The 23,276-nt window shown below is 37.3% G+C and overlaps 1 protein-coding gene across 1 annotated transcript in view; it reads right to left on the bottom strand.

The window, feature by feature from the left end:
- NKAIN3 (sodium/potassium transporting ATPase interacting 3) overlaps nucleotides 1-23,276 on the bottom strand; it is a 527,170-nt gene that overhangs the window by 118,555 nt on the left and 385,339 nt on the right. Inside the window, 1 exon segment of the mRNA XM_054590189.1 lies at nucleotides 13,651-13,848. Coding sequence (XP_054446164.1) covers nucleotides 13,651-13,848 — 198 coding nt within the window.

Raw genomic sequence — 23,276 nt, 5'->3', positions numbered from 1 at the left:
CTGATTGAAAGAGCAAGAGAGGATAGTTCTTTATCACAAATAGGTAATTAGGTTTTAAAAATAAATATGCAACTAAAAAATGGTAAGAGCAATAATGGAGACAAGACTTGTTATTGACCCAAATCTAAACTCATTTTCTCTCTGCCAGCCCAGGTCTTTCCCCCAGCTGTTGCATGGATACCGGCACATCTGCGCTCCTTGCTCCTGTGGGCTGATGGGAACTCTTACCTGCTTCACTTTCCCTCCCAGTCACATGCCGAATTTCAGTAATGTTTTTGGGGGTCTATCTTCTGATTTCCATTCTTAATTCTGAAATTACTTTTCCACTGAAAAAACTTTTTAGAGTTTCATTTTGAAATAATTTCAGACTTAGAGAAAATTTGGAAAAAATACTTCAAAGAATTCCTGTATATCCTTCATCCAGTTTCCTGTAACATTAGCACCTCACATTGCCACAGTACAATTATAAAACCCAGGAACTTAACATTAGTACAATAATATTATCTAATCCATTGACTTTATCCAGTTTTCAACAACTATTCCATAATAGTCTTTTTTTTTTTTTGGTTCAGTATTACGTTTCATTTAGGTGTCATGTTTTGTTAGTTTCCTTTAATCTGGACAAGTCCCTCAGTCTTTGTTTTTGATTAGATTTTTTTATTTTGAAAGCTATTATTTATAATCATAAGTATTAGAAAATATTTTATAAACTGTAAAAATATAAAAAAGAAATATCAAAAAAAATCTTCATTTATCCCAGAAGGGATAATACTTATGATTTTATTACATTCTAAAGTTTTTATTTTATTACCAAATTTTATTATTATTTTTTATTGTTGTTCAAGTACAGTTGCTCCCATTTTCCTCTGCCTCACCCACCCCTCCTCCCACCCTCAATCCTACCCCCCTTTGGCTTTGTCTCTGGGTCCTTTAAACATGTTCCTTGATGATCCTTCCTCTTCTTTCCCCCGTTATCCCCCTCCTCTCTCCCCTCTGGTTACTGTCACTTCGTTCTTTATTTCAATGTCTCTGGTTGTATTTTATTTGCTTGTTTGTTTTGTTGAATAGGTTTCACTTATAGGTGAGATCATATGGTATTTGTCTACCTTAAGAATCCCCAAACACCAATTCGAAAGAATCTATGCACCCTAAGGTTAAAGGGAGAGTGTAAATGTTTTCATAGCAGCACAATTTACAATAGTCAAGTGCTGGAAGCAACCTAAGTGCCCATCAGTAAATGAGGTGATTAAAAAATTATGTCACATTTACACAATGGACTACTACACAGCATAAAGAAAGAAGGAGCTCCTACCCTTCACGACAGCATGATTGGATTTTTTAACAGCAAGATTTCTCAGAAACTTTACTATGCTCATTCACATACTGAATCTCCCAAGGAGAGAATATAACATGACATCAGTCAAACTTATGTCACCGTGGAATCCTTCCTGAGGTTTAATTTGTAAGATAGGTATTTCCAGGACACTCTGGGGCATATGACCCAGACTATTATAAGAATATCCTGATAACGTGTTTTTCCTTATCTGATCCATCTTGCACACACCTGTCAGAATAGCCTTCTGAATTCAGAGTTCTGAGTATGCCATTTTCTTGCTTATAAACTGAAAATAGGTCTCTATTTCCTTGAGGATAAAGGCCCAAAGCCTTAACTTGGCATTCAAGTGCCTCCATTAACCTTTATTTCTATCTTAAGCCACTATTCCTGCGTGTATATTCTTTGTTTAAGCCAAAGTGAACTACTCACTCTTCCCCTGGCTTATGTTATTGCTCTGCTTATGCTGTTCCTTCTGTATGGAACACATATGAGAAGTAACCGAAGGGCATCTTTGTTGCAAGATCCAACTCCAGCCATGGGAAATCTGAACCTCAGTTTTCTTTGAGCTTGTCTTTGACTAGTTGTAATGAGTTTTATCAAAACTCACGTCTGGACCTCTTGTTGGCCAAGGCGGCTTTTATTTCTGGGACTGTGAACTCCATCCAGGAAGAATTTCTCTGCCTTCTTGTTAGGACAATCAGCCACTTGCTAATTTTTCCTCTGCTGAATGCCTCCTTTTTGTGTCTTTTTTGTAATGCTTTAATGTATTGTATTTACAAACCCAAAGAGGTAAGTGCTTTGACTTTCAGAATTCTTGATTCTCATTGAGCCAGCATGAATGTAAGCTTCTGTAATCCCACCAGTAACTCATTTGGGATGCCCTTGAATTATTAAATTTTGGTCCAGTACAAAAAGTTTCCTTCCTAGAGTAAACTGTTTTGGCCTAAGTTAAATATCACAGCTTCCATGAATACTACTTCCTCCTGTAAGCCTCAGAGGCCCTTAGAATCCTAATTACAGAACTCTCGTTTTCTGTCCATCTATGGCACTTTGAGGGCCTGTCTGATCTCTCCTAGTAGGCTGAAAGGAGCCGTGGGGTGGATCATGTCAAATTCAACTTTGTTTAGTTTAATTCCATCCTCTTAGCCCCAAAGCTCCTAGCACAGTGCTTTGTACACAGTGGGGACTTACTGAGTAATTTTTTCTGAATGAATAATAATCTGCTTGTTTTCATGTAGAAAGAATGTAAAAGTGACATAAGATTTTCTTTATGGAATTTATACAAAATTTGGTTAAAGGGAGAGTGTAAATGTTTTTGAATGAATTCTTGTTATTTTGAAAGCTACTTTTTCCAAACTAATAATTATTCCTACCTAGAGCTAAAGATAAAGTGTCTGCCAGCATCGGAATGACATTAAATTACCCTAAATAAAGCATCAATAAAATTAACTTTCTTGTTTCTAATATCTCCATAAGCCTACAGTCACAAAGTTTGTCTTGATTAATTATTAAACATTTCTCAGATGTTCTACATTAATGGTTTTTGTGCTAGATATGATTTCAAATTAAGCTTTGCATTTCTTTGATGAAATTGTATTTAAGTCTACCAGATGTCATAGCTTACTTTTGCATTGCATAGTCAACATTTAGCAGATTATTTGAAACTAGCAGGGCAGTAATAATTTATGAAGCCCCGAAAACATGTGTGGGATAAGTATGAGCATTTGGGCCTTGGAAGACTTTATTCTGTTGTTTGGATATGGTATGGAATTTGTAGTTTGAGACACAAATGTCAGTGATAACTGATTGACATACAGAATAAAATCCAATCATATGCATTCTATTAAAAAATGTTATGGTATAAGAGAAATATGAATTTTAAATGCTCACATGTTTCAAGTTATTAAAACCCATAGATGTTGTGTACAAGTGACATACATTAGTATTAGATTTACATAAGACCAAAGACCTATGTAAAGAGCTGAGAATTGCTATCCGTAACTCATGTTCCCAAAACATGGATCTGTATATAGACAAAATGTATGGTGGATTGCCTAAGGTCCACTTAGGGTTTTATTAGTGGCCAGGTAAGGGCTTTATGCATTTGAACTGTAGTCCTAAAAATTTTGCTAAGTTTTGTATATGTCTCTATTACAGACAAAAGTATTAGAAGTACATATATGATCAAATGTTATTGAGTCATAAAAAAGAGTGAAGTCTTGATACATGCCACATGAGTGAACCTTCAAAACATGCTAAATAAAAAAAGCCAGATACAAAATCCTACATATTATATGATTTCTTTTATGTGGAATGTCCAGAATAGGCAGTTCTATAGAGACAGAAAGCAGGTTAGTTGTTGCTTAAGATTGGGGAGCAAGAGGGGCTAAATAATGATAGCTAACGGGTTTAAGTTGCCCTTTAAGGTGACGAATATGTTCTAAAATTGATTGTGGTGATGGTTGTACATATCTGTGAATATAGTGAAAACTATTGAATTGTACACTTTAATTGAGTGAATTGTATGGTGTGTGAATTGTATCTCAATGAAGCTTTTAAAAAAGGTATACACATTTCAAAGACAGAACACACTGCATAGACATGACTGCTGAGAAATAAATGACTTAAAATCACTGTTCACCAAACACTTTCAAACCCTAACAATTGTGCTGACCAGGAATACTTTGAACACAAAATGCCCATGCCAAAGGCTTATCAATATTATTGACATGGCAATTCTTCCCCCATAACCACACTCTGTTCTCAATATTTTGATGGTTTTATTAAACAATACATGATTCCTTCATGGAACTTGAGGTAATCTGTTCAACAGTTTTCTGATAATGCAATTGAATTCAGAGACCAGAGATGGTATATATGAAGTAACTGATTTAAATACTTAGGCCTCCTAGGTAGCACTTAGAAATTCCTCAAAATTGAATATAGGGAGAAATCATCTATTTTATATATCAATGAATTTTCTGGGAAAAGGATTATTCTGGGAAGAATTTAGGGCAAGAATGGTTGACCACAGTTGCTCTCCTTGAACTAGCAACTAGAAATCCCTAGCAAATAAGCAAGAACAAAAATAAATCTGATAATTTAGCATTTTACAAGTGTTAAAATCCTATCTTTTTTTAACAATGAAAAGGTGGTTAGGGGGTTTTTCAAGAGTGAAAGAAAACATTTTAAACTAGTCACTCCGTCAATCTTTAAACTATCAATTGTTCTCTGTGACTTTCAAATACTGGAGCTGCCAAATAAGTCCCATCAACACAACAGGAGATTTGCAGCTTTACAGTTCTGAGAGTGTTTACCAGTGATCTCAGCAAAGAGCTGCAGGGAGCCTGGACATTCTCTTCTGATGTCAAAAGGGAGTTCAATGAAGTGGCTAAGACCATGCACCCTGGAGTCTATCTGCCTGGATTTGAGGTCCCGTTTCACTCACTCACAAGCTGTGTGATCTCAGGCAAATTATTTCACCTCTCTGTGTGTCTTAGTTTTCACATTTATAAAATAATACCTACTTCTTGGGTCACTTTGAGGATTAAATGAGTTCGTATTTGCAAAGCCCTCAGAGTGACTGCAAGCACATACTAACAGTTTGTTACATAAATGCAAATATGTTCATAAAAACCACCTCTTCCTAAACACTACTTTAAACTATAGTTATATTTTTGGAGGGGTACAATGAAGAGCATTGGAACTTATTTTAAAATCTTACCTTTGACTTGCATTCTTACACTGTGTGAGCATATGTTACTTAATCAGCAATAGTATCATCTGCTCCCAGAAGCAGATGGAACAGATACTCATCTTGGATAAAGATTCCACAGATTACCTTGTGGTCTAATGGTACCTTTCACCCTTTTCCGTTGAGATTTAATTTATCTGTAAGTTGAATGTGTCTGATATGAAGGACAGTGAACAATAGCGGCAAATATTGATGTGACTAGATAGATGGAATTCAAAGAACATGGGATGAGGGGAAACCAGTCCTCTGAGCGCTCTGATTCCCAGCTCTGACCGCGGTGACAGCCTCCAAAGACATTAAATAAGACTTGTCGCCTCTCAGATATGAAGAAGAGTATCTTGACAGTGAGGATTCAAGATAATATATATGTAAAATTAGTTCCCAAAACCGGCAGATGAAGTGAGTTGTAAAGATCTCTTCCAGGTTTAGAGATTAGAATTTGTCAGCTAGTTATAAAAATGAGTTCCTTTAAAATATATGTATGTTGTTTAATGGTTAACATGAGAATATGGATCTGTTTACCCACAAATAACTAATCCTGAAAAATTAAAAAGGGCCATAAAATACATATTCGTTATATACCTATTAATCTCAGAACTGGCAGTCCACTAAAATGGAATATCTAGTAATAACTAAGATTTAAGGGTGCCTCCAATGATCAAATAAATATTATGAGATTTGGGAATGTTTAATAATCTAAGAAAAACAACGATAATATCTCTTCCACTCTTCTATATAAATCATATGACGATTAAATGGTCTCATTGAAAATGTGACACAACACTTAAAAACCTTTTAGGGAAAAACATACACGTAATTCTACATCTTACTTTTGGCATCTTATCTCTCTTTCTTGGCAGCTTATTAAAATTAAATTCCTTTCTATGGTTTATATATGGCCTTAAAATCAACATAGTTATTGCTATCTATATAATGATCATATTGCTATCTATATAATGATCATGCTATTTATATAATGATCATGCTAAAATTATTATACTATGTGTTTAATAGGGTGTTTATATATAATTAGGTTTGCTATTATAATAAACGTGAACATCATTCAGGTAGTTCTTTGTTCCTATTGAAACATTTTCTTGGGAGATAGTCCCCTGAGTGGGGTTACAGGGCCAAAAGGTACAAACATTTTTAATGGTTCTTGCAACAAAGAATTCTTTTTACCAATACCTTAGAAACAATTTACTATCAGTGTTATTTGCTATTATTTTTAAAAGTTAATGAATAAAAATATTTTTTTAATTAGTTTGTACATATCAAGCTACTATCAAGAATAATCATCTTTCACACCTTTGTTTACAGTTTGGATTTTCTCTTCTGTGATTACAGTTGTTCATATTTTTAGTTGATTTAATTATTATATTTTCATGTTATTCATTTAAATGATTTTATCACATGTTACGGATAATGAGCATTTGTCTGCCATATATGATGTTAATACAACTTTTAGTTACTTGTTTTAGTTTTGTAAGATTTCATGTTCAGATGTTTGGGGATTAAATGAGTAAAATATAGCACCATCGAATGAGATTAAAGGACAAAGAGATTCTTTCCATCAGAAATATTTAAGTTGCACACTGTAGTAGAATAAGGGCATGCTCTATTTTGGGTTGTAGTATTTATTTCAACACATGTTTCTTTAAACGTGCGGTGTTAAATTTCCAGAGTGAATATCTGATTTGAAAATGTGTTTAGCATAGAGCTTGGAATTTAAGTGGACATAGTTTTAAATTTTCACCAGAAACTGTTTTTGATACTCCCCTTAATGGGAGCAAAGTTTAGTAATTAAGATAGGCCAAGCTTGTGAAGTCATCCTCAAAATAAAGACTATATGGACACAGAAGAAATTCGGAGGTGGAGTCCTAAAGCAGGCAGACCTTCCTTTCCCCTGCACCTTTGTGTCCTCACCTATCCAAAGAAACGGCCTCTGTACCGGAAATAATTTGGAAGCATGTTTCTTTACCATAGGTTGTCTTTACCAAAGGGTATGAAACAAAGTCAAGTCATAGCTGTATTAAATTGCATGCAGTGTTTAGAGATTATGCGCTTTTGTATCTGTAAATCTCAAATCCAGAAAATTTACACAGCAATTTACTCAAAAACTCTGAATGAGTGGCCACTCTGAGCTGAGCACAGCCCCTGGCGTTAGGGATGTGGGGTAAATCAGGATTCAAAGTCACAGCCCTCAGTAGCTTCCTATTGGCTTTTAACTGGATACTTCAATCCTTGTTTCTCTGTAGTAATTCTGTAAATTTGCATGAAAATATAAAATATATTCCATGAGTCAAATGTGCTTGAGAAGCAAATGTAGGAAAGAATTCTAGGAACTCAGAATGAGAAAAATAGATACATATTAAATAGAAGTTTGGCCTCCAGAATAGAGATTTATGATTGCATGTCCCATAAAGATCATAGAAATGGCATTTTTTTTTTGTGAAGGAAATAGATGTCAGGTGCATGATCAAAAACTAAGAGTTCAATAGATAGAACACCACCAGGATGGAGCCCTTTGGCCTTTGAAGAAAGACCAGCCTAGTAGGAGAGAGACAGGCAGGGAGCAGCTGTAGTAGTAACAGCAGTACAGTTGTACCCATTACCCTCAGGGCATATGTTCCAAGACCCCAGGGGGTGCCTGAAATTGTGAATAGTACCAAATCCTATCTATACTATGTGTTTTTCCTACACATACCTCTGATAAAGTTTAGATTATAAATTAGGCACAGTAAGAGATTAACAACTAATAACAGAAAAATTATAACAATGTACTGTAATGTAAGTTATATAAATACGCTCTCTCTGTCTCTCAAAATATTTTATTGTACTGTATTCTCCCTTCTTCTTGTGCTGATGTGAGATTATAATGTGCCAAACTCTACCTAAATCTGTGTCACCATCCCTCACTTGCAGTAAATGGCTTGGTGTCACTTGTTTCAGAGGATCCCTTGCTGAAGTCTTCTACAGTCTCAATGCTTTCAGGTGGCACACGTGCAGTCACTCAGAACATGCTTCTGTTCAAATCTTTCACCCTCAAATTAATACCTTTCCATCAGAACTAGGCATTTATCAACACGCCATGGCCCTAACTTTTATAGTTTGAGGTACAGCAGCAAAACTAGCATGAGTCTCTTTTTTCTTCTTCAAAATTTCACATATAAAAGATTTGCTCTTATTGTCGATCTTAGCAACCTCATCATACAATTTTTCCTTTCTTAAGTCAAAAACTTGCACTTTTTCACTTAAAGGAAGCGATTTATGGCTTCTCTTTGGCATATCATAATTGCCAGCATTACTTCTCTAGCATTTTTGTGCCGTTGTTAAGTAAAATAAGGGAGACTTGAACACAAGCAGTGCGATACCCAGGCAGTCAATCTGATAACCCAGACGGCCACTAAGTGACTGAAGATGGTGAGTGTCTCCAGCGTGGGCACGCTGGACAGAGGGGTGACTCACGTCCCAAGCCAGATGGGGAGAGATTTCGTCATGCCGCTGAGAATGGTGTGCGCTCTAAAACTTATGAATTATTTATTTCTGGAATTATATGTTTAATATTTTCAGACTTTGGTTGACTGCAGGTAACGAAAACCAAAGAAAGCAAAACCATGGATAAGGAGCTACTACTATACTAGCAATACACAGCTATTCAGTGTTTCTGAGCTACATGCTATGCAGAACTTTTATATACAGTCCCTTCATTTCCCAGACAAAGGGCACCTTCTCTCTGATTTGTCTGTGCATTCACTCCTGCTGGTTTTTGATCAATGGATTTGTTCTTTTGTTTTCATCCACTTCATACTTTGGAATCCCTTGTTTCCTGGCCATTTATTCATTCAACAATTTTTATGTGCTGGTTACTGGGACTGCAGAAATGAGCAAATAACAAAACACAGTTCCAGTTTTCAAGGGGCTTTCAATCTGGTAGACAGGGCAGAGGCTCAATGATAAAATGCTGTGTATAATAGTTATATATAGTTAATATAATTATAATACATAATTGATATATTACATTATGTATTATAGACACACACACACACACACACACACACACACAAAATCATTGTTATATTTGGATGAGGCTAACAGTCCAAATATCCATCAATAGGGGATCATTAAATAAAAAATGAAACATTGAGGTACCAAAATAAGCTCCAAAATATATAAGTAAAAAATGAAAATTTTTAGAAGTGTGCATATCATATGCTATCTTTTGTTGGGGGCAAATGACAAAAAAGAGTCATATTTTCTTGTATTTGTATAAAGAGACTTAGATTCTTTGTAGTCATACAAATAATACTGCTGAACAAACAAAACAAAAACTGGTTGCCTGCTCGGGAGCAGAGATGGGGGAATCAGGCACAAGGGTGGGTGGGAGCTTTTCACTAAACACTTTTTTTATGTTTTTGAATGGCAAAGAGGGAGAAGAGGTGAATCCGAGAACCCATTCCAACCAGAGAGTGTGGGGAGCATGCTTCTGGAATTCACCCCCTTCTGCAGGGTGGGCGGATGGGCTCATTTGGGGCAGTGTCAGGAGTTGAGGGTGGGAGTCGGGCAGGGAGCAGTTCATGAGGGCCTCGCATTGCAAGGTATGAATTTACATTTCAACTTGGAGGTGATGGGAATCACGGAAGGGTGATGAGAGGAAGGTGGGTAATGAGATGTGTACTTTGTAATCATGTCCCCAGGGAGCAAGTGCCTATGTCATGGTGCACAGGGCACAGCTGGGGCGGGGAAGACTGGGAGATTATCGGCCATTTTAGGGTGAGAAAGGAGGATGAGAGGAGGTCCTGATATCACCCCATAGCCTACTACTGGCCACCATCTCTGATTTCTCATCTCCAGCTTGAGTTAAATTTTGTTCATCCCCACAGACAAGTCCACAGCCTTTCTTTTGGATTCCATCCTGATATTCAACTGGGTGTTGATGGCAATTTTCAGGTCAACAAAAACCAACTGCTGACAATGAAGGCAACAGGAGCCTCCTTTGCTTTCCACTCTCCCTCTTAACCTGAGCACCTGTGACGGAAGCTCAAGACAGATTGCTGCTGGGCAGGGATGGGTGCTCTGGGAGAAGGCCACGGCGCCTGGGCTGGGGCCCGTTGAGTGGGATTCAGACTCATTGCCCTCTTTCTGAGTTCTGTCCTCCCTGCCCATTTTCATCAAGCTTGTACACAGTTCCTGAAGAAAGCTTATGGCGGGGCGGGGGGTGGGGGTTATGTTTCTTTCAGTTCAAGCTCTCCTCTAAGCCAGGAAAATTGTACAGGCAGTATTCATCAGCATAGCTGTATCCATGGTAAGTCACGCAAACAATTCTCTTTCATTTGCTAGACAGCTGCTGCCCTGGAATCCTTAGGGGCCCCCTCTACTATCCTGACCACCTCCTTCGCTCCCTTCCTTATAATCTTCTGGATATTCCTGGGCCTCCAGCAATGAAGGGCACCCGGGACACGCCCATCTCAACGCCCTGGGTCTGTTTGCTAAGTTGTGGCCCATGCAGCATAGGTTGTTAACTATTGCAATCATCACCCATGTTTTTCAGTAATAAGGTTGATATCTCATCCCATATAAGGCAACTTATACATGAAGTATGCCCCTATAAGATTTAGAAAATACAATTCTAATAATTGTAAATATATTCATATGAAATAAATGGAAAATATAAGAAACCCATATAAAATCAAAGACAATACATCATTTGAAAGTTGTCAACATTTAGGATATATTTCATTTTAATAGAATGTATTGGACCTCTTGTCTCATAGGCATATTACACAAGAAAAGTCAGACATTAGCAACTAATCCTTTTTTTTTTTTTTGCCAGAAAGCTGAACAATATAGTCTTGACTATGTATGCAGGTGGTCCTCTTTGAGTGTTGGCAAGCACTTTTAGGTGGAAACATACACTTAATTTAGTATTTGTCTAGTACAGGTTTTTGTGTGACAGTTCAGCTCCTTATCAAATGAATACTTCCACCTTGCTATTCAAGTGAATTGGAGTTACTATAGGTAAATGACTTTTTGATTCCATAGCAGTCTGCTGCATTATAATGATTTGGACATCATGCTATCATTCCTTGAAATGGTTTAGCAATTTAATATGAATAATTTTTGAATTATTTTGAATGAATAAGGAGGAGGATCTTTCTGCATATGAAAGAGTCTAGAAAAATGTTTCTGTAAGAACCTTTAGGATCTAGTATATGATAATACAGTACCCTTTCACCATGAAGTATACTGAAAATTTAAAAGAAAATTTGCCTCCATGTTTAAAAAATACTATATATTATAGACACACACACAAGGTTGGCAAAAGTAGGTTTAAAGTTGTGAGTGACATTCTTTTGAGTTGATGAAGCTATTGTAATAATCATAATCTGCATGTCTCTTTCCTCATGAACAACTGTAAACCTACTTTTGCTCTATCTATCTGTCTATCTGTCTATCTATCTAGTTAAAGAAAGACCAGAGAATAGGAAAAAATTGATAAGTGTATATTGACAAATGACAGTACATTATATTTTAAAAATGACTATAGGAACCAAGAACAAACAGATTCCCTGTTAAAACTCTGAATGAAAATTCCTCGGCATTGAGGTACAACCTCCTTCTTTGAATTCAGAGTCAAATTTGGCTATTATTGAACAAAAATGCTAAGAGATCTTTAATTTTTAAAAAATTTGAATTGTTAGTCTTTCCAAAAAATTTGATTAAAATGTACTTTACAAAACACTATCTTAAAACTCGACACATGCAGATTAAAGAATGACAATTAATAGAGTAAGTAAATGAGGTAAGACCACTACCAAAGTGGCCCCAAATGAGCCATGTTTCCTAATATTCTCACCTTTCCATAACCTCCTTCCAAAATGACTCAGGGCTTGGTCGTATCAGTTATGTGAGGGCTTGTAGCTAAATGGACAATAATGAGCATTACTCAAGTAAAGACATACTTCAGAGATACTGGAGGTTTGGTCCAGACCACTGCAATGAAGCAAATACTACAATAAAGCAAGTCACAAAATTTTTGGTTTCCTAGTACTTATAAAATTTATCTTTATACTATTCTGTCTTATATTAGGTGTGCAATAGAATTCTGTCTAAAGAGACAATGTACGTACCTTACTTAAAAATATTTTACTGTTAAAAAATGCTAACCAACATCTGAGCCTGTTGGAAAAAGTGTGCCAATAGACTTGCTCAATGCAAGGTTGCCACAGCTTTCAATTAGTAAAACGAGATATCTGCAAAGTGCAATAAAGTGGAGTGCAATAAAATGAGGTATGCCCGTAGAGGCTTGAAAAACGCGTGCATGCTGGGCTCCTCTTGGGACTCAGGTGCCCTGCTGTAAGGAAGCTTGTCAAGTTTTCTGCAAAAAGAGAAGCCATGTGGAGAAGAATTTATCCAACATCCAGCACCAGTCATCCAAGTGAGGTTTTCTTGGATGTTCTATCTCCAGAAGGGCTCCTGGTTGAAAGGTTCACAGGGGTGACCTTAGCCAATATCAGGTGGAACAGAGCTGCCCAGCTTAGCCTTACCCAAATTCTTGAAATAAACTGGTATTATTTTAAGCAATTACATTTTGGAGAGTTATGTTATACAGCAGTAGATAACAAATATAGTAAACGATATCAAGGATTTCTCAAAGTTCTTTCTAGAAATAATTCCAAGGTACATTCTTCACTGACATACAGCTCCTATATTTCTGTCATCTGTTACTTTATTATTGAGCCTATACCTTTCTTTCTGACTAGAACCAGATGGACAGGAATGAGGTGGTTAGTTTAAGGGAAAGCATGGTTAAAAATGGCTTTGTTCACTCAAACAAGATGTCAAATACTTGCTGGATCTCAAAGCAATAGCATTCCTGATGATAGTATATATCTTAAATTAGTTTCTACTCCACTTAGTGATCAAACTGTGGATAGGATAGTGTAGTGGAAAGAAATTAACTTAAGAAATTTCCGGCACACAAATCTTCTGTGGTCCAATCAAGCCATTTTCTCTCTGTTCCTCTATATTAAATTGTATCCTAACCCTGAGAGTTAGGTACTAGAATGTGCAAGAGTCTCTGGAAGAATTTGTTTGCTTAAGGAATAATTTTTTTTGCAATATGGAGTTTATTAGGCTGAACAAATCACTGGGTGTGTTTACATCACCTTTTTCTGGAACTAATGTGCATTAGTACAAGAATTCATGAGGAGAAGCTGTAGTAGAAGCAGAAGTAGAAGACCTCAAGGCCATGGGTGGCTAACACACCACTCCTGGGAAACTGTGATAACTAAAACTGGGATTGTATCTCAAGTAAGAAACTACAGCAACTAACTGGTTCTAAAGACAAAGTGTCTGGATACGAATTAGAAAAGATATCAACCTGTCATTATGTGTAACTAATTTTAGCATAATTGCTGCTATTTCCATTGCTTACATGGTTTTCTCTGTGTGCTTATTGATGGCACCATCTACCAGGTGGGTATGGACAGAAGGTTTAGATATAAAATGCCAGTAAAGGAGATTCCCAATCAGAAAATGGCACAAATGTGACACTTACAGAGAGTAGTATCTGGATGGCACTGTGGATGACCTCCAGGTACTGGAAGTCGACGATGCAGCCTGTGACGGAGACATACGTGTAATCGTCCATCGTGCCGTGGGCTGACGGGGGCAGCACTCGTCGGACACAGCCAGGCCCGTGTTCTCGCCACCATGACCGGTGCACAGAAATGTTGAATGTCATTAGATCTGTATCCTAGGTGGGCAGGAGACAAAAGATCAAAAGGAAACAATCATATCACATCATATCTTTGATATTTACCTTAGGGAGAGTTCAGGATGGATGAAATTGTTGAAACGATGATTTAAATTTCAAGTGAAAAGTAACAAAGATGAAACAAGAAGCACATGTATCATACACCTAAACTGTGGGGTAATAATTGTTCAATGTAGAGATACAATGTTTTGAATAATAACATTTTAAGGTTAGTATACATCAACAATCCAGAGATGACACCCCTCTACATATGTTCATTTTAAATTATTTAGTTCATTTTTAAACTTTTTGTCTGCATTTTCTTGTTTCATCATCAATATCACCATCCTGTGCTAACATTTATTGAGGGTTTTATTGTATGTAGACATTTTTCTAAGCATTTTTCATATGTTATATCATTTAATTTTATCAACCCAATACTATTTTCAACCCAGTTTACAGTAGGTTGAATAACAGTCCTCACAATACGCATGTAAGCCCCACTCCCTGGAACATATGAACTTTAACACTATGGAAGTACATTGAAGATGTCATTGAGTTTTTTAAAACAAAATTTATTGTATTTTTTCCATTACCATTTAACCCCCTTATACCCACCTCCTCCCTGCAATCACCACACTGTTGTCCTTGTCCATGAATCCTTTGTCATAGAGTTTTAAGGATTATGACATGGGAGGATTATCTTGGATTATCTGAGTAGGGCCTAAATGCAATCACATATATCCTTGGGAGAGGGAGATTAGATACAAGAAAGAAGAGGAAAAGGCAATGTGACCATGGACTCAGAAACTGGAGTGATGCAGCCACAAGCGCAGGAATGTCAGCAGTCACTTGAAGAGATAAGAAAGGATTCTCCCCTAAAGCTCCGGAGGGAGCATGGCTCTGCCGACACCTTGATTCCAGCCCAGTGAAATGGGTTTTAGGCTTCTGGCCTCTAGAACTTTGGGAGAATGAATTTTCTGTTAGGACGCCAGGTGTGTGGTAACTTGTTATAGGGAATAAGAAATTAATACATATGAAAAAAGTAAGTCACAGAAAGATAGAATAAAGTGCCCAACTTCATTAATGAATAAATTAAATAAATTGCTTATTTAGTGGCTGGCCAGAACTTGATCCTGTGTAGTCTGTACCTTTTGGTATGACCTGGTGTTACTTCATTGCTTACTGTGTATTCCTCTCAAACCCTTACAACTCTTCATACTTTGAAGGGAGTTAGGTTTTTCTACCTCAGTTGTTTCTAGAAAATTCCATCACAGCCAGAGCAAAAGAACAAAGAAGAAAATCCTCAACACATACATATAAAAATAACCTTTCAGAACTCTTAACAGAGACAACAGCACATCCTCAAGAGATGCCCTTTAGTATTTGTGGAGTGTCAGCATGAAAGACTAAGATCATGATGACTTTGTCACAATAATAGATGGAACAGAATACATATGGAACCATGCTCTAGACTCCCAAATAAACTAAAGATTACTGCTTCCTGCCTGTGCAGAGCAGTGGAGAAGGTGTAATGATAGAATCAGGTCAAGGAGACCCAGGGACCAGGACCTTGGACTTGCAGGGAGGCTGTGGACACAGGAGCAGGGTCCGCTTAAGTTGATTTCCAAGCTGCCACTTCAAGAAAGCTCTGTTGTCGTTAGTGCCATGGAGACATGTTGGAGTAGGCACCATGCATGGTTTTTGCTCAGTGGCCAAGGGGCTGCCCAATGACTGCGCAATTCAAGCAATGCTCTGCCCACTGCAGTAGGGAGAGGACTGTCTTGGCCTCAGTGTGTAGGGTGCTTCTAAGTGCCAGAAATTGAGTTTAGAACTCTGAAAACATGGGGGAAGCTGGTGTGAAATGCAAAGCCCTTGAACTCACATGTGGCCAGGACTGAAAAAACCAGAATGAGAGCTCTCTAAGCAGGACAGTGGGGAAACTGTCACCTGTCATTCTCTGCCGTATATGTATGTGACTCATGAGATTAGAAATATTTCCAGTTCACATCAGTAGGCAGTTACTCTACAGTTTTTGATTTTCCTAAACACAGGAATTCAAAGTACCATTATAAGTATTCCTTGATTACATCAATAATAAAACACTTTACCTCTTTTTTTTTTGGTCGTTAGTTTGCTACACATATCATTCAATTACCTTCACAGTTACAGCACTTTATTGATAATAAGACATTTATATCATTTTTTGGTTGTTGGCTTGCTACATGAGTCATTTGCAGGAACCCTCTAAAGGGAAAATATTATAGAAAAATAATTGCTTTAGTTAGTGAATTAAGTTTTAACACAAGGCAATTTACTTGCAGGCAAACTGTATACTGGCTGCTCCCTTTCCTGGCCATCAAGTTTAATCTCTTGCAGTTAGTCTTGATGACTACAGAAGAACTCTTATTTCCCATTTTAATAGAATTCATTAGGTTCAGGATGAACTAGCATAATCTCAAAATTTATACCAATTTCTATTGCATAACTGTAAGTTCCCTTCAATGTTGCTTGGACTAAATTAAAATTATATAAATAAAACAGAAGTGAAATTTATGAACTAATAATATGCATTTGTTACACTCATAAAATCTCTCAGTGTGGTTCTCAATTTGTTGGCACTATAATGTATTTATTAACTGCACTATTCTTTGCAATGATTCTATGAAAATTTGAATGAGAACAATATTATGTTGGGGTTAAGGGCAGGCCACCCCAAAGCATGACAAAGTGGCATACTGATTATTTTGAATTAAAGTTACTTGAATAACAGTCAGTGCAAGAAGAACATTCTGACCTTTCTCTCTGTCCCCTGAATGCAGAAAATAAATTCCCTATGTGAAAGGTACCCTACCTGTTCCAGGAAGTACAGAGAATTTCTTATGATCAAAGATAGGGAATTAAGGGCCCAGAGTCTATGTAAACAAACCTGGCTACTTCTTTACTAACTTACTATCCTAAACTCAAACTCAACTTAGATACATCAGTAGTTAAGCACCTAAGCCTAAGATTCTTTGCCCTCTCAATTCCTCACAAAGTTATTTATTTTTCTTTGTATAAAAAGTATAAAAGATGCCCACTTTGGACATTTCTTTAGGTACCATTTCTGTGAAACCTCCATATGTATAAATTAAATTGTTTTTCCTCCCCTCCTATTAATCTGTCCTGTGTCAGTTTGATTAGATCAGCCTAAATAATGAAGGGGTGGGGAGGAGATTTTCCTATCTCTGCAATAGCATCCAATTTACTTAAAGTTCAAAGTTCTTACTTAAATTTGGTATATAATTATCTCATAGGTTTGAGTTTGATTTTTATTCCCTTCAAACATTAAAAAAAACCTCGACTCATGATAATTGACTTTCATATATGAGGCACATCAGAGGAAAATGCAACACAGGAAACTACAACAAATCTTTATAAAGAAAACAAATAAATACAGATTATTTATTTTGTGGGAGCTTTTCATTACCACATCAAAGCAGGTAGTTTGGAAATACATAGGTTAATACTTAACTATAGATCAACAAAGTAATCTTAAAAATAATTTTGAGGGGAATCAAGATGGCGGAGGAGTGAGTGGAAATCACACTGACCTCCTCCCAGGACCAACCTGGAATTACAACTAAATTGTGGACAAATCACCTGAACAAACAACTGAATGATAATGAGAGAGGGGCCTTATAAACCTGGAAAGACCAAAGAATCAGCTTTAGCACAACCTAACTGGTAAGGAGTGCAGCAGAGACTCGAGAAGGTGGGTGGGATGCCCACGCGTAGAAGCACCATAAGGGTATTGAAATGGCCAGTTGGATCCCTCTGAGAAGAGCAGGGTCTAAACCGTAAGTGGGGATCTCCAGCCTACAGCACCAGAGCTCATAAAGTACACAGATAACAGCCAGCTGTGAAAAGTGGCAGGGTTGCTCTCTGCCAGAGGCAGGAGGCTGGAGACGCAGAGTCATTTAAAGGGCTAATGAATAAATTTTTATTTTCAGCCACTTACCCTGGGCTTTGGCAAAGGTGGGACAGGGTGGGCTGGAGACACTGGAGGAGAGACTGAAGGGGGAGGCTTTGAAGGGAGAACTGGGAGAGTGGCTGCCGGGATCCTGGTGATGACTCATTACCCAGATGGCGGCAGCCATCTTGCTCAGACAGACCACTCCCCTGAGCAGCAACACAATAGCCCTGTCCCCAGGAGGGACGGCCCTGGCCTGGTGGTGCTAAAGCCTGACTGCTAAGTGCAGAGTGGCAGCCACAGATAGATCCTTGGCTAAAGGGTGAGCAGTGTGGTCTAGAGACACTTGAGGAGAGACTGGAGATGGAGGCTTTGGGGAGAGAATGGAGAGAGTGGCCAGTGGGAAGCCAGTGCTGACTCCTCCCCCATATGGCAGCAGCCATCTGGCTCAGACAGATCACTCCCCCGAGCAGCAGCAGCGTGAGAGGGCCCAATAACCCTGCCCCTGGGAGGGACTCTGCCCCCACCCTGTGGTGTTTCTAAGCCAGCCTGCTCAGTGCAGAGTGACTAGATTAAAAGCTGAAGGAGACAGCCACAAACAGTAGATTACTGGAAATCTCAAACACACTGCCTAAGGTCAGACAGGGTCAACATTGGACATCATCAGAGGCAGATCCAAAAAGTAAAAACAGTGGTCTCCAACCATAGAAGTTCATACCACAAAGTCAGGAAATCAAGACAGATCAACTTAAGAATCAGAAGCAAAAGAGAAGAGACTCACAAATAATGGGAAGACAAAGAAACAACCCCCAGATGAAGGGAAAGTAGGAATCCCCACAAAGAGAACTACATGAAGTAGAAGTAAGTACACTATCAGATATTGAGTTCCAAACAACGGTTCTAAGGAAGCTCCATGAGTGCAGTGAGCTCAGAGAGAATGACCAAAAACTACAGGGAAACTACAAGGAACTTACTGCAAACTATATCAGCATGAAAAAGGACATAGAAATGATCAGTAAGAGACAAGATGAAATGAAGAATACAATTTCTGAATTGAAGAACACAGTAGAAGGAATCCAAAGCAGGCTAGATGAAGCTGAGGACCGAATCAGTGAGCTGGAGGACAAGGTGGAAAAAAGTTCCCAGAAAGAGCAAGAAAATGAAAAAAGACTCAAATAGAATGAAGAGGCATTGAGGGAAATGCAGGACAGCCTGAAACATAATAATATCTGTATAATAGGGATACCAGAAGGAGAAGAGGAGGAGGAAGGGATAGAGAACCTGTTTGAAAAAGTAACGATGGAAAACTTCCCTCATTGGAGGAGAGAAAAAGTCACACAAGTCCAGGAAGCACAGAGGGCCCCATTCAAGGGGAACCCAGTGAGGCCCACTCCAAGACACATCATCAGTAAAATGGCAAATATCAAAGACAAACAGAGAATCCTAAAGGCGGCAAGGGAGGAAGGGGTAGTAACATAGAAGGGAGCCCCGACAGGGCTAGCATCTGACTTCTCAACAGAAACACTGCAAGCCAGAAGGGAATGGAAAGAAATATTCCAAGTCATGAAGCGCAAAGGCCTGCAACCAAGACTGCTCTCCCCAGCAAGGCTCTCGATTAAAATGGAAGGTGAAATAAGGAGCTCCTCAGACAAAAGAAGGCTAAAAGAATACACCTCCACCAAACCAGGACTGCAAAATATGCTAAAGGGACTGTGTTAAGAAGATGAAGAAAAAGAGTCTATGAAGGAAAGGAACCCAGTTCCTTTCAGAGTTGCCAATGCTTGATATCACCAATATTTTTAATACTTATTAATCTGATTGTGACATAGATGTGTCATTTTTAACTGCTACTTTACTGTTTGTTGAAACTAAACCTGTTTTAGTATATTTCTTGCCTATTTCTATTATTTTTATAAAGCTTTAAATAACCTTTTGGTATTCTTTATCCAGTTTTTGATTAAATGTTTGTAGAATTTTTGCCCTAAAAAAAAAAACAAACCAAAACTGTTAAACCTTTTTTAGATGTGTTGCAAATACTTTCCTATTATATTACTTGTCCTTTAACTTTTTTAAAATGTATATTACTGTGTAGTCTTAAATGTTTAATATAGTCATATTGTCAATATTTTACTTTATAGCTTCTGGGTTTGAATATATTATTTCAGGGTAAGAAAAATATTATTTTGTATTTTCTCCTAAAATTCCTTAGATTTTACATACTGATTTTTAACTCACCTAAATATTTTTTGTATAATGTGTGAAATAGGGCCTTATATTTGTTTTATTTCAAGAAATAGTGGTCCATTCACCATATTTGTTGAATAAGCCTTATTTTCCCCATTGATTTGAAATATCAGTTTAATCATATGTTACATTATTAGATATATATGTTTGTTTCTAGAATGCTCATTTTATTTCATTGATCTACTTGATTATTTCTGTGCTGGTGTCATGTTGTTTTAATTGCTGAGATTTTATAATAGATTTAAATTTTTTAATATTTTTAATGGATCTTGACATTAAACAAATAAATAAATAAAATCAATCTGCATTTTTTAAAAAAAAGGAAAGAGAAAAGGAACTCCTACCTTTTGCAACAACATGGAGGGAACTGGAGAATATTATGCTAAGTGAAATAAGCCAGTCAGTGAAAGACAAATACCATATGAGCTCACCTATAAGTGGAATCTATTCAACAAAAGAAACTAACAAACAAAATAAACCACAGGCATGGAAACATGGAGCAGACTGAAAGTGACCAGAGGGGAAGGGGAAAGAGGACAATCGTGGAAAGAAGTGGAAGGGACTAGACAAAGAACATGTATGAATGACCCATGGACATGGACAACAGAGTGGGAATTGACTGTGAGAGAGGTGGGGAGTGGGATGGGTGGAGGACAAACGGGGGCAAAGGAGGCAAAGGGGGAAAAATTGAGACAACTGTAATAGAATAAACATGATTTAAATATAAAAAAATAAAAAAAATTTTGAGTAGCTCAAATGTCATTTCTCTTACAGTTCTTGGAATTAGACTATTATGTGACAATTTAAGCACACCATAGTTAATAAACGGACAACTGATGCCCATCATTTTCTTTATAACTTAAATGATATGAACAATGGAATTTGTATTTATGCAAGCATAGGCGATCACTAAGGGGACAGTTTGTAGAACAAAGAAGAACTAAGCAAGGAGAGAGAAGAGAGACATGAAACAAAAGCAGAAGGGCTTGAGGGTGTGAGGGCAGCCTGGAGACAGAGTGAGCATGTGAAGGCCACCAGAAGAAAGAATTTCAGGGAAGAGAGCAACACTGTAGACAAAAAGCCTCCTGAAAACAGACCATTGAGTTTGCTGATTGGTGGAGGAGAAGTGGCCTAACAAAATGCAACGCCAGGAGAGTACTGGGAGTGAAAAACTGGACTAGAAGAAGAGGAAACTGAGAAGGCAGGATTTTTTTCATGAAGTTTTGGAATCAAGGTAGTGAGAACATAGGAAGATGGCTTCCAGGGTGGTCAAGCAGAACCAGGGGCAATACGTAGAGAGCCAGCTGGTAGCTATTCACCAAGTGCCAACTTCACAGAAAATTATTCCAGAATATCTGCTTTGCCCCTAATATCTATTCCAGTAAATAGTGTATAAAAGTTCTTTCATCTTATTAGTGTAATTTACAAACTTGTTCTTTTTTATTTAAATGCTTGAATTTAAAAATAGGAGTTTCTAGAATTTTTATGAAATGTTGTTCATTAACTGTATATGTTGACATGCTTGCCCATATTCTTCTCATAAGGAGCACCTACAATATTGGGGTTAGTTCACATCCTAAAACATTTTAATATTCAGTTCTTTTATAGTATACCACTGTGTAATTTATCATTAATCAAGGAGCTTCTCTCTTTCTCTCTCATTCTTCTTCATTCTTTTCCTCATCTGCTTTTTGAGATTGCATCTAGTTTAACTTTAGCTAACCCTCTCTATTTCAAGAAATGGAGTACTATCTATTCATAATATTCACCTTTTTCCTTTCTTTTTAGTTGTGGCTCAAAGACATACATTTGTTTATACATGGCTATCTATTTCCTTTGACTTATCACTTTCTTTTATCATAAGCCAGCCCATCTGGACATGAAAACGTGACCTTGAAGAGAAGTCTACCTGTATTTAATAAAATAGATTTTGCTTAATTTTAGAGATAGCTTTGGGTTTATATTTATACAATAGAATTTATGCCAGTTGAAACTTCTTTTCAAAACTTGGTCATCTCAGAATATGAATTAGAAAAGTTAAAACAATCTTATATTTCTAATTGTTTTCTTTCACTAAACATTTCAGAAAACAATGTGGATCTATATAATAAAGGGCAAAGTGTTTGGAGTCCATAATACAAAGATTTAGCATCAGTTCAAATATATCAACAATTAAATGTTATTTTCCTACATTAAAAGCAGCATTTACAGATAGGCATGAAGTGTATTCAAGCTTCCATTGGGAGCATTTGTCATTTGCTTTCACTTTCTTAAGGCCATAAGAATTCCTGCAAATAGAGAGCAGTCTGAGTGAGGAGAGGCCACTGATGATTTTGCTTTCCTGTTTCTCATCTTTATAACTCAGTCTTGCTGGGATTTTTCAATCTTATACCATTAATCATAGGCCAGGGCCAGAGCTAAAAGTAACCAAGTTTTTGTCTTCATTTTGGGGCTTAATTCCCTACATTGTACCACTTCGGAAAGCAACAAAAACTCATCTATCTATTCAACATGTATTTATGGAGTTTCGAGTATGAGCTATGCATTGGGGTTTAAGAGTGAAGATAAAATATTTTCCCAAACCCTCATGAAATATGTATTCTAGTGAAGAAGACAGGTAGTGAAGTAAACAAATAGACAAAAATAATTATACATTGCAAAAACTAATATAAAAAAATGATGTGATGAAGAGTGGTCAAAGAAGTCTTCTCTAGTGGCTGATATTTGGGCTAAGGCTTATTAGATAAGCAAGAACTAGACATATGAAGATTTGGGAAAACAGAGTTGCATGCAGACAGACTACAAGTGAAAAGACTACGAGAGGGCAAAGAGGCCTACATATTCCAGGGAACGACTGAGGGCCCATAAAGGAACGTGAAGCTGAGGTGAGGGCAGGAGTAGTGTATGAAGAGGCTGAAGACATGGGAAACAGGACCGCTAAAGAGTCTGGATTTTACTCAAAGTCCATTTGGGAAATCAAATATGAATACCAGTTGTGTATTTTTTAAAAGATCTGCTGGAAGGAATCAAAACAAACAAACAAACAAACAAAAACCCTCCCAGGCTCCTGATAATGACTCTAGAAATGATTAGTTCCATTAGAGCAAATGATGTAAATGAAGCCCACTTTTACTGAAGGGCTACATGGAATTGGGTGGGGAAAGCACAGTGAGAAGTTAACAAAAAACTTCAATACTCAGGAGAACTTTTTTTCTTGTACATGTCAAGCACC

The sequence above is a fragment of the Pteronotus mesoamericanus genome, unplaced genomic scaffold (genome assembly GCF_021234165.1).
Source record: "Pteronotus mesoamericanus isolate MK-2021 breed Mesoamerican mustached bat unplaced genomic scaffold, CSHL_Meso_final scaffold_174, whole genome shotgun sequence".
Lineage (NCBI taxonomy): Eukaryota > Metazoa > Chordata > Mammalia > Chiroptera > Mormoopidae > Pteronotus > Pteronotus mesoamericanus.
The sequence above is the reverse complement of the archived record's forward strand: the minus strand, read 5'-3'. Positions and strand labels throughout refer to the sequence as shown.